This window comes from Hemiscyllium ocellatum, chromosome 11 (genome assembly GCF_020745735.1).
Source record: "Hemiscyllium ocellatum isolate sHemOce1 chromosome 11, sHemOce1.pat.X.cur, whole genome shotgun sequence".
In the NCBI taxonomy this organism is placed as follows: Eukaryota; Metazoa; Chordata; class Chondrichthyes; order Orectolobiformes; family Hemiscylliidae; genus Hemiscyllium; species Hemiscyllium ocellatum.
The window spans coordinates 14,111,633-14,123,796 of NC_083411.1; the positions used below are offsets into that span (position 1 = coordinate 14,111,633).

The window sequence follows — 12,164 nt, forward strand, 5'->3', positions numbered from 1 at the left end:
ACAACAATGGTCTTGAGTTTGAGTGTGTTCACAATGGACTACAGCCATTCAAAAAGGCAGCTCACCCCCTTATAAAGCCATAGAGTCATACAGCACAGTCTAACTCATCCATCCAACCTTAATCCCAAACTAAACTAGTCCTACCTACCTGCGCTTGGCCCATATTCCTCTAAATATTTTTTTCATTTACTCATCTAAATGCCTTTTCAACATTGTAACTGTACCTGCATCCACCACTCCCTTGGAAGTTCATTCAACACACTCTGTGCAAAAAAATTGACTCGTGTGTATTCTTTATATTTTTCTTCTTTCACCTTAAAAATACACTGTCTAGTCTTGAAATCCCCCACCCTAGGGATAAGACACTTACCATTCATCTTATTTATACCCCTCGTTATTTCATAAGCCTCTATAAGGTCACCTCCTACACTCCAATGGAAAAAGTTCCATTCTATCCAGCCTCTCCTTATAACTCAAACCCTCCATTTCCGGCAATGTTCTATTACAGGGAGACCAGAACTGAAGACAGTACTCCAGAAGAGGCAACTAGGGATGGGCAATAAGTAAATAAATAATATATACTAGCCAGTTAGTGACACCTATATCACGCAACTGAACAAAAAAAAAGTGTGTTTCAGATGGGATGAGGTTTGGTGTAAATATTCCAAAGTTGGATACCTGCTTTTAATGAATTCCAGTTTTTCCTATTGTCATTTCTGGTCCTATCAAATAAAGATGTAATAAACTGGGAATGGTCCATATTTCTGAATATTTTTATGGAAGGTCCAAGGAAGATTCTATCCTGATCTCATCTGTAATTATTTAAGGAGAATTTCCTTCTCAGATAAGACACTTGTTAATCCATGAATTCATTCTAATGCTGATACTGAATATCTCTGACCTTTCTGCAGATGGATGACCGAGCAGAGTCCATGCTGAGTGAAAGCCCTATAATGATGAATGTACCTCAGCAGCAGGTATGCCAAACTGGTTTGCCAACTCTGCCATTATGGTTGATTCAGTGGATTTAGCTGGGCATCTGGTACATGGGAGAAAAGTCCCACCAGTCCCACATGCAAGGAATAGACATACATAATCTTTTGAGGCATCTGAAAGTGGGCCGTACAATTTGAGTGCAAGAGCTGTTAAACTGCATTCTGAATCTTCTATGTCTACCATAACAATGTTATATTATCTTTTGTGAGATTCTGGTAGGATTTTAACTTGCCAGGGGCCAACAGCTTTTGTGGTATATATGATGTTGTACATGACTGATAAATCAAACAGCACTATGTAACTAACATCATGCTCTTTAATTTAGAATAGGTCGAAACCCTGAAATCACAAAGGTATTGAATGTATAAATATCGAATTATTTCATAATGTCTTTCAGTTATTTTCCACAGAAGATCCTTGGAACCGTATCAAAAATAGTGCAGTTGTGAATTGAATTAAGTTGTCTGTTTCTGTCTATCTTTGGGACAAGTTTAAACACTTTCAAATCAAGGAAAGTTCACCTTGTTCATACTGTTTATAGCTATTGGACGGCAAGAAACTTTTATTCATCTGACACTACATGTAAATATCCTTGTTAAAATCATTTGATCCTGTTAAAAGATTTAGACTGTGTTAACATAGTGTATTTGGAAATATGTTACTAAGTTTTAAAAATAAATTGATCTAGAAATTGAAATAAAGCAGGCACTGCACAGATACCAAGGTCCCTGTAATGGGGTAGGATGGATGGATGGATTGCCAAGAGAGCATTCATCTCCATGTGCTGAAGGCCAAGTGCCTGATAAATTAGACAAAAGACAAGCACGAGACATCTTTTACCTGCACTTCTGGTGGGTTTTTGTTACATACGTATACAGAGTCTAATGATTACCTTTTGTTCTTGCATTGATTCATGGGATGTGAGCAGTTACTGCCAATCCCTAATTGCACAAACAACAGGTGAGAGTCATGAACATTGCTGTGGGTCTGGAGTGGACCAGGTAAGAATGACAGGTTTTCTTCTCTAAAGAGCATTGGAAAAGTAGATAGGGGATTTAAAAAAAAACAGTTGTGGTTACATTGGTTAGCTGAATTGGCTTGTTTGCAATGTAGAGTAACACCAACAGCGTAAGTTCAATTCCTGCACCAGCTGAGGTTACCATGAAGAATTCTCCTTCACAAACTCTCCCCTTGCCTGAGGTGTGGTGACCCTCAAGTTAAACCACCACCAATCACTCTGTGTCTATTGAAAGAGCAGCCCTATTGTCTGGTAAGACTACAGCCACATTACGTGGTCACATTTGGGGCTACATTTCATTCCAGATTATTATTGAATACAAGTTTCACCATCTGCTTTGATGCGATTCAAACCCAAGTCCCCAGAGCATCAGCCTGGGATTCTGAATGACTCATCCACTGACATTTCCGCTACATTACTGTCTCCTCTGCTCAAGGCCTCCCTTCCAACCTTGTTGTGGCCTGAAGCAACTAACTTTTTTTTCAGCTGCATGGAAACTCAGCTGAGGGGTCACTTAGAACAAGGGAGATTATTTCCTCTTTATGCCATTGTACGTTCTCCTGAATTTCTGGGTCTTTTTTATTTGCAGCATTACCTTTCTGATTTCAGCTCACATTGTATAATCAAAGAAGCTGGGTAGAGTCTCCTCTCTTTCTGGTCTGAACTGTTTGAGCCAGTGCCTCTTCTGTTACATGTGGAGATTTTCCCTGAACAACCATGGAAGAGAAGTTAGAGAAGTTAGTTTGTACAGGTTTTGTGAAAGGGAACTTATGATGGAGGAAGACAGTAGAGAACAGCATGGAGACAAACAAAGCTGAAAGGGCTGGGGAGAAAATATCCAGAAATGGCAATCAGTAGCGAATCAGCAAAGATAAACAGAGCTGAGATAGGAGATTTGCACATGAATATCAGAATGGTTAAGGGTTTTGCATTGTCAAAACCAGAAGAACAAAGTAGAACCTGTTTGCCATTGATATCTGTGTGTAATTAAGGGGATGTATTCCTTAACAAAGAGGTTTGAACTCAATTCTTCAGATAGGATAATTGGCACGAGGAACAAATGATGAGAATTTCACACAGTGAGATATGGTGACCGGGAGTGTGCAGCTTGAAAAGGTGATGGAAGCAAATTCAAACGTAACATTTCGGAGATAATTAGATATATACTTGAAGAGAAAAGTTGACAGGGTGATAGGAATAGAGCAGGAGAGAATGGGATTAATTGGGACAGCTCTTTCAAGTTAGGTGTGAAGAGCAAAATAACTTTCTTCTCTGCCGTATCATTATATTTTACCTTCTCTAGTTTCTCTCTGTCATTTTTACAATATGGACACCACAGATGTTCACACCATTCCAGACAATTGATTTTTGTAGATTATAGCTGTTCCCAACCCATGGCTATGTGGGAAGGGGAGGCTAGTCTGCATTCCTAATGGCTGAACAACCACCCCCAGCAATTGAATAGGCAGCACGGTGGCTGAGTGGTTAATACTGCTGTCTCACAGTGCTAGGGACCTGCACTCAATTCCTGCCTCGGGCGACTGTCTGTGTGGAGTTTGCACATTCTCCCTGTGTCTGCATGAGTTTCCTCCTGGTGCTCTGGTTTCCACCCACAATCCAAAGATGTGTAGGTTAGGTGAATTGGCCAAGCTAAATTGCCCATAGTGTTCTGGGATGTGTAGGTTAGGTGCATTAGTCAGAGGTAAATGTTGGGTAACAGAGTAGGGAGATGGTTCTGGTTTCCACACTGTAGGGATTCTATGAACACAGGGAGATGCTTTAATTGATTTAAGATGAGACTCCTATTTTCTTAAAATGCTTATTTTCTAAGGAAAATATTTTTACCCTTTATTGTTCTTTATACCCTTCCTACCAAATTATATCACTTTATGCTTGCCTACATTGAAGTTACTTTGCTGATTACACACCCATTCTTCAAGTTTATTACTTCCTGATCTCTTCCTTTAAAAACATAGCCACACCATTATTAGGAGTAAATAATAAGTCCATGCAATTATTTAAAGCTTCTGCCATTTTGTCAGTTTTGCCTCCGAGTGTGGATCCCTTTATGGCCTCATTCATAGACTCAGACATTTATAGTACACAAGGAGGCCAATCAGCCCATAGAGTACATGCTGGTCGACAAAGATCTAACTATGCTAATCCCATTTTCCAGCTTTCCAGCCAAATTGCCCTAGAGGCTGTGGCAATGCAAGTGAATATTTAAGTTCTGTTCAAATGTTACAAGAGTTTCTGATGCAATCCGTCTTTCAGGCAGTGAGTTCTAGATTCCTACAACCCTCAGTGAAAAAAAAACTCCACAAATCGGGTCTTATTCTTTTACCAATTACTTTAAATTCATGACTACTGGTTGTTGACCCTTCTACTAATGTAGAAAAACTACCTTCGCATCAACACTGTCTTTGATGCTCATCACTTTATCCCAAAACTGAATTTCCTTTCATGATTTCTGCAGCAGCAGTATCGTTAATTGTTTTCTCCATTTGGTGGCAGTTTAATGTTATAGCTCCCTTTGCCTTCGGACATATTTTCAAAAATTTTATTATATCTTGGGTTTCTATTGCTTCATAAGGCTGTAAAGCTTAGGACCAAAGTGGGAAACTTATCCCATCAAGACTGGTACACTTTTTGATGTTAAAATTCACGCAACACTAGGTTATAGTGCAACAGGTTTATTTGGGAGCACTGGCTTTCAGAATGCTGCTCCTAGCCCTGAAAGGTAGTGCTTCCAAATAAACCTGTTGGACTATAAACTGGTGTTGTGTGATTTTTAACTTTGTACACCCCAGTCCAACACTGGCATCTCCAAATCATGACACTTCTCAATGGGATCATGACTGATCTGATAATCCTCTACTTCACTTTACTGCCTTTATATACATAACCCTTGATTACCTCACTGATTAAAAATGTCCAACTCAGTCCTAAGTAAACTTAACGACCCAGTTTCACCAGCCTTCTGCAGCAAAGAATTCCAGAGGTTCACTAACCTCAGAGAAGAAATCTTTCATCTCTGTCTTAAATGTATGAGCCCCTATGCTGAGATTTTGAACTTTGTCCTTTGACTCTCCCACAAGGGGAAAAAAGTGCCAAAGGATCAGCTTTGAGCTTTATGATAAAAAAGACTTGAAATGGAGTTGTAGTCTCTGATCTACAATCCATTGCAATTCACTTTAAATTTGGATTTCACCTTTAGGCATTTAAGATAGATAGATAGATCAATAGAAGATAGAAAAGTACAGCACAGAACAGACCCTTTGGCCCACGATGTTGTACTGAGACTTAATCCTACTGTATAATATAGTAGCTTAACCTGCATACCCCTCAACTCACTGCTGTCCGCTGTGCATGTCCAGCAATCACTTAAATGTCCCTAATGACCCTGCTTCCACCACCACAGCTGGCAACGCATTCCATGCATTCACAACTCTCTGCATAAAGAACCTACCGTTGACGTCTCCTTTATACCTTCCTCCTAATATCTTTAAACTATGACTTCTGGAATCAATCCCTCCCTGGGCAAAAGTCTCTGGCTATTGACTCTATCTATTCCTCTCATTATTTACACCTCAATCAGGTCTCCTCTCTTCCTCCTTCTCTCCAGAGAGAAATGTCCAATCTTATTCAATCTCTCTTCATAAGGCAAGCCTTCTAATCCAAGATAAAAAAAAAACTAAAAATCCACATTCAGTCCTGATCCCTTAAGCCTTGCAGAGCAGAAGGAACAGGTGTAAATCATAACTGCTATCCATAGACAAATCACATTCAATTCAGGCTTGGAAACCTGGTCCAAATGAGCCCAGGTAACTGATACCTCCTTCCATTTTAGGAATGCCATATCATCGATAAACCATCTGTTTCAAACTTGAAAATTTTGAACAGAGAAAGCTATTACCAAATTTAATGCTCTAATAAGAAGTATTTGCCTATGAATTAATCTTACCTAATGTTTTTCACCCAGTTTCCACCTTAGGACCTCAGGAATCATGCTGAAATAAAATGAAATCTAGTTCTAAATATCTTTGAAATATTTACTGTTTCAAAACATATGTCCACATTTCATGAGAGTTCATTCAAGGCAATATACCCTCTCTGCAATTAATCCCCTGATAAAAATAAACAAATTTAGATTAGTAAACATACATCAAAGACAGCTAATCCTTAATAACATCTTTGAGCTGTCAATCAAACCATGAACTTACGGTCCCCTGTTGAGATGGTGTTTATTTAAGAAAAACAGCTAAACATTAATAATGTAAGTAATCTAAACTAATGCCAAAATGATAACCTGTAGGCTAATGTCACCAACAAATAGTGTAACTATTTGATCAGATATCTTTATATTCTCAATGAAACATAATTCTCAATATAATTTCTTATTTTTAAAGTCTGAAAATTTAAGAGGCTCCACAATTTGAACATTCACCTCTCCCTGTTACAAGCAACAAGTTTAAAAACTTTACAACCTGACAGTTTGACAGGTATTATAAGCCCTTCAAGAACAAATTACTGCTATGATAAAAATTCCTAACTCACCACATTTTTGGTTCAGGCCCCAACTACAGCAAAAGAATAAGATCTGTTTAAACTCGGCATCAACACCTGATAGGCCTGTTGAGTTTGGGTTTTCCATCCCGCATTGCTCATTCCCTGGCCCCTTGGTCCTCCTATCTGACCTGGGGTTTGTCAGGAATGGGGAGAAAACTTCTGAATCTTGGGTCCAGCTTCTACTACTTTGTAATTATCCAGGTTGAGATCATCCAATTGCCATAACTCACAGTGGGTCCTGTTCCACTAATACCCCAGCGCTCACTGCCTTACATTAACTCCCAGTCAAGTGACATCTTCAAAATTCTCATCCCTGTTTTCAAATCCCTCCACTGCCATGCCCCATCCTATCTCTGTCATCAGCTCCAGTCCTTCATCCCTCAGAGATATCTGTACTACTTTAATTCTGGCCTTAGAGAGACACAGAACCTAGGAGCTGGAGCAGGACATTCAGCCCTTCCGGCCTGCTGCACCATTCAATATGATCTTGGATAATTTCTGATCTCAATGTCATATTCCTGTTTTCTTTCCACTGTCCTTGATGCCCCTTATGTATCCCTAATAAACTTACTCCACAACTGAGTGTCTGCCTTCAGTTGATTAGGCCCCCCTCTCTACATTTATCTGCCTCTCCATCTCAGCTTATCCTTTTGGGATGCCTTCAAACCTACCTCGTCGGCACAGAGTTTGCTTATCTGGTCTTTTGTCTCCTCATGAGCTTCAGTCCCTATTTTGCTGTATCATGTTCCTGTGAAATACCATGGGATGTTTCATCACATTTAAGGCACTATATACATATAAGTTGTTGTTGTTACATCACTCCAAAACTGCTCTATTGCTCCCTAGCTGAGATGATCAGGTTTTCCATCACGTCTTTGTCGTGCTGCTGTCAGGGACATTGGGTGGTACCACCTCATCATTCAATTGTTCTCAACAATGTGAGGGAACACCTTGCTATGGCTCAGTGCTGCCTCCTGATGGTGTAGCAAACAGCAATTGATGAAGTGTCATTGAAGAGTCTCACAATTAGGCAAAATGATTAGGTTTCCAGTTATGCCAGACGTAGGGGAGTTTCCCTTTCAACTATGGGAATCACAGACCTTCAGCCTCCAGTGGACAGCAACGAAAGTAAGATAAATGGGATAAATCTCTAATGCACGCCTCCTGAGATCTGTTGTGACAATGTAGATGTGTTGAAAATAATAGAGATAAATGAGGGGCATTGGTTCATTGGAGCCTGAATTAAACCGACATCATTGAAGCAAATCCAGATCAATCCAATGAAATGATTCTTCACTCTATCAGCAATAATGCAAATATTCACTCACTTCAATCTTTTTATTTGCTGTTAGAAAACAAAGTTCAGTTCAGAATGAGGTGTTCCCACTGCGCTGTGTGATCACCGTGACAAACCTTTAAAAGTTGGGGACCTTGATTGCATTTGTCTCAATTTTAAGTTAATTGAGGTCAAAGTCCCCTGAGATACAATAAAATTGGGATTCTGGAGGGACATGGAGTCATTTTAATTTATTTCCCTGGTGTGTAACCAAAAGATAATATCCCAAACCAGCAGAAAGTTCTTGGAGATTTTTCAGTCTCCAAGGCACGCTTGCAACATTTTAATTCATTCAGACAAGAGTAAATGACACTTTGACAATGAAATGTCTTTACAGATTACATATCAAGCAGCTGTAATGCTGCTGTGAGTCACATTTCTGTTTAGTGGTTTGTTTGGCCTGCTCTTAATTTAATTTCTTCTCATTAGAGGTTTGGATCTCTTTCCTTGATGTCAGTTGATGCTCTCACAATTTTTAATTCTGAATGTGAAATTGATAGACTCGTGCTAACCAAAGATATGGAGACATATGAAGTTAGACCACAGGTTAGCCATGATCTCATAGAGTGGCAGACCAGACTCAAGGTTGGTGCATTGTCATATTCTCTTGCTTTTCCCCCACATCAGCACCGCAATCTCAAACCCAGTCAATTTAGTTCTGTCAGTGCTCATATATCCTGTTCACTGGTCCATCTTATTGAAATTTTGTGAATACAGAGATTTTTAAAAGATTATTTGTAAAAATGAAAGTTCCAAGCATTGTTGGTATTAGTTGCATTGGATAATGTACCGAAAGATTTGACCTTTAGATGTGACTTTTGATTTTCCATGTGTACACCTATGTGACCAAAAAGGATTAGAAGGTATTTGGTGATGCCAACTGTATGTTAATAGTAAGTAGCAGAATGACTCATTTGGACATATTCCCAGAGAGGAGAGTGAGTAGGAGAATCATCCAACTGGCAAGTAACCAAAGATAAATGAATAAGACTATGGCGGACATCCAGAGTGAAATTAGTGGAAATTAAATAACTATGAATGCTGGAAAAATGAAATTGGAGATCCATCCATTTTGGGCTACTCCCAGACTTTATGCCCAATGGAAGCAGATCTGGTCATACTTTCAGATCCCTTTTATTAACCAATTAGATTCTGTTTGTGTTTTTTGCACATTTCCTGAAAACATTAACATTCTGTTGTATCCTTTCATATCTAAAGATGCTAAGGTCAAATTAGAGAATCACAGAGAGCCACAGAACATTCTGTCTGTCCTAATTAAATTTGTCAATTAAATTAAAGTTGTCATCCTTCTGACTCTGGAAAAAGACAAAGTCAAAGCAAACTTTTGATCCAAACTTGGAATTCAATCTGGCAAACAGCTTCCTATTTTACTGTTGAGAATTCTGATCTAACTCTGTCACTGAAGTGGAAAATCCTGATCCAAGCATAATCCTTCCACAATTATTGAATCTGTATGTTGAGCAAGTTATTTTTTGTAGCCCATGTGCCACATTTGACTGAGACACAGAAACACCTTTGAGAGGGTCGCTGGCTAATTGACATTTATCATCCATCTCGCGTAGACCTTGAGGAGGTGATGGTTTTCTTGAAATACTGCAGTCCCTGTGATATAGGGACACCCACAGTGTCTCAGGAAAGAGTTCTGTCATCCTGATCTAGGAACAGTGAAGGAACCGTGAGAAATGTCCAAGTTAGGCTGGTGTGTAGCTTTGGGGAAAACTTGCTGGTGGTGGTGTACCCATGCACCTGCTGCCTTTGTCCTTCTCATTGATTGGGAGTGGTTTGAACGGTGCTGTTGAAGACTTAATTGTGATTTGATGCATTGCATCTTGAAGGTGATACATACTGCTGCGACTGTGATGAATTTTCTGAATGTTGATGCTGGTGGGTAGGATGCCAGTTGAGCGGGCAGGTTTGGCCTGGTTGTTCTGTTTCTTGAGTGTTTTTGGAGTCGCACTCATCTGAGCAAGTAGGGAGCATTCCATCAAACTCCTGACTTGTGCATTGTAGGTAGAGGACAAGCTTTGGGAGTTAAGAGATGAGTTACTCACGGAAGCTAATTCCCAGCCCTTGACCTGTTTTTCTCCAGTATTTATATGACTGTCACAATTCAGTTTCCATAGTCATACAGCCATACAACATAGAAATATGTCCTTCACTCTACCATGTCTAGGCCAACCAAATTGTACTGTTCCCATTCACTTGAACTTGGTTGAGCCTAGAATTTACTGGCATTCGAAGTGCACATCCAGAGTCATTGCCTCTACCACCTTCTCAGGCAGCACATTCCATATGTTTATCATCCTCTGGATGAAAAAGGTCTTTCTCAGATCTCCTCTAAGCCACTTGCTCTTCACCTTTTACTTATTCCCTCTCTTCACACATACACCACATGCATGGGTATGCCACCTCCAGCAAGTTTTCCCCAAAGCTATACACCATCCTAACTTGAACATTTCTCACGGTTCCTTCACTGTTCCTAGATCAGGATGACAGAACTCTCTTCCTGACAGCACTGTGGGTGCCCCTACATCACAGGGACTGCAGAATTCTCTATATGGCCTAACTAATGTTTTATAAAGTAGGATCGGGACTTTCTTGCTCCTATATTCCATGCCCTGGCTAATGAAGGAAAGCATCCTGTTTGGGAAGGTCATTGATGAAGCAACTGGAGATGGTTAGATCGACAGTTTAGGGAAGATTATGGAGGGAGGCAGTGACATAGTATTAATGTCACTGGCCAAATAGTCCAGAACTCCAAGTTAACATTCTGGGTGAATCCCACTATTGGAAATGGTGACATTTGAATTGAATTTTTAAAAAATGTGAAGTGTGTGTGAGAGAGAGAGAGAGAGAGAGAGAGAGAGAGAGAGTGTGTGTGTGTGTGTGTGTGTGTGTGTGTGTGTGTGTGTGTGTGTGTGTGTGTGTGTGTGTGTGTGTGTACTTGAATTTTCTGTTTTATGGATTACCTCATAGAGCATTGATCTAACCATAATCCTGGACGGAGCAGTTTTGTTCAGACTCTGATGAAATTTCCTGGAAGCTGATTTTAACTCCATTTATCACTTTGGTACAGAACAGCTAGTGCTGTCTTCTAATCAAATACTAATGCCTAACTGTAAGATACTGACAGGAAAAAACAAGCTTTCAAAATAGTTTTGAAGGAAACACTGCATTTGAAAGTGAAGCCTTCAGGTGGCTAGCCTATTTGCTAGCTTGTATAAGTTCATTGCATCACATTGGTGAAAGAATTAACTTTAAGTAGAATCTCAGTCATAAGTGAACCTTTTAATCAAGTTAAAATATGTGGGCTTTTATAAAGCAATTTTCATGACCATAACATGTCCATAAAAATATAAAATGTAGGAGCGTGAAAAGGCCATTCAGCCCCTCAAGCCTGCTCCTCCACTCAATAAGGTCACGACTGACCTGATGGTAACCTCTAATCCATATTCCTGCCTACTGCAATAACCTTTCACCCCATTTCTTAAGAGGAATCTACTTACATCTGCCTTAAAAATATTCAAAGACTCTGACTTCACCACCTTTTCAGGTGTGGAGTTCCAAACATTCATGACCCACTGAGCAAAAAAAACACTTCCTCTATGTTACTGAGTGACCTATTATTTTTATGCAGTGACCCCCAGTTCTGGACCTCCCATGAATGGAGACATCCTCTCCACATCCACCTTATCAAGCCCCGTCACAATCATATCATTTCAATCAAGTCATCTCTTACTCTTTTAAACTTCGGCAGACACTACCCTAATCTGTCCAGCCATTCCTCATAAAACAATTAACCCATTCCAGCTGTTAGTCTGGGAAACCTTCTCAAAATGGATTTCAAAGTATTTATGTTCTTCTTTAAATAAGCCAATCAATATTATACATCAGTACCTAGATACAGCCTCTCCACTACTCGGTATTACCACATATCTCTAAGTGCTTTACAGTCATTGAGGTAAAGTGTATCCCCACTTGTAATGTTGAAAACATTTTTTAATGGCTAGTGGTGTTATGTTAAATATTTATAAAGCTGAATACCCCAGTGGAATCCCAATATAGGTATGATGAGCTAAATGATTTTCTTCGGCACTGTATCAAAATATGAGCCCTGAATTTCCCTCAAATAGCAGCAAATCGTATATTTAATGTGGACTGTTGGACTTGTAAGATCTTTCTTCCTGAAACTATAGTTTTCTAGAGCATATTGTCATTTTTGGT

At 39.6% G+C, this 12,164-nt stretch overlaps 1 protein-coding gene across 2 annotated transcripts in view; it reads left to right on the top strand.

The window, feature by feature from the left end:
* The window catches only part of si:zfos-2326c3.2 (mitogen-activated protein kinase kinase kinase kinase 4), a 290,366-nt gene that overhangs the window by 171,249 nt on the left and 106,953 nt on the right, over positions 1-12,164 (top strand). For both annotated transcript variants that reach the window (XM_060832025.1, XM_060832026.1), the window contains one exon: positions 912-977. In XM_060832025.1, coding sequence (XP_060688008.1) covers positions 912-977 — 66 coding nt within the window. The remainder of the gene's footprint in view (positions 1-911; positions 978-12,164) is intronic.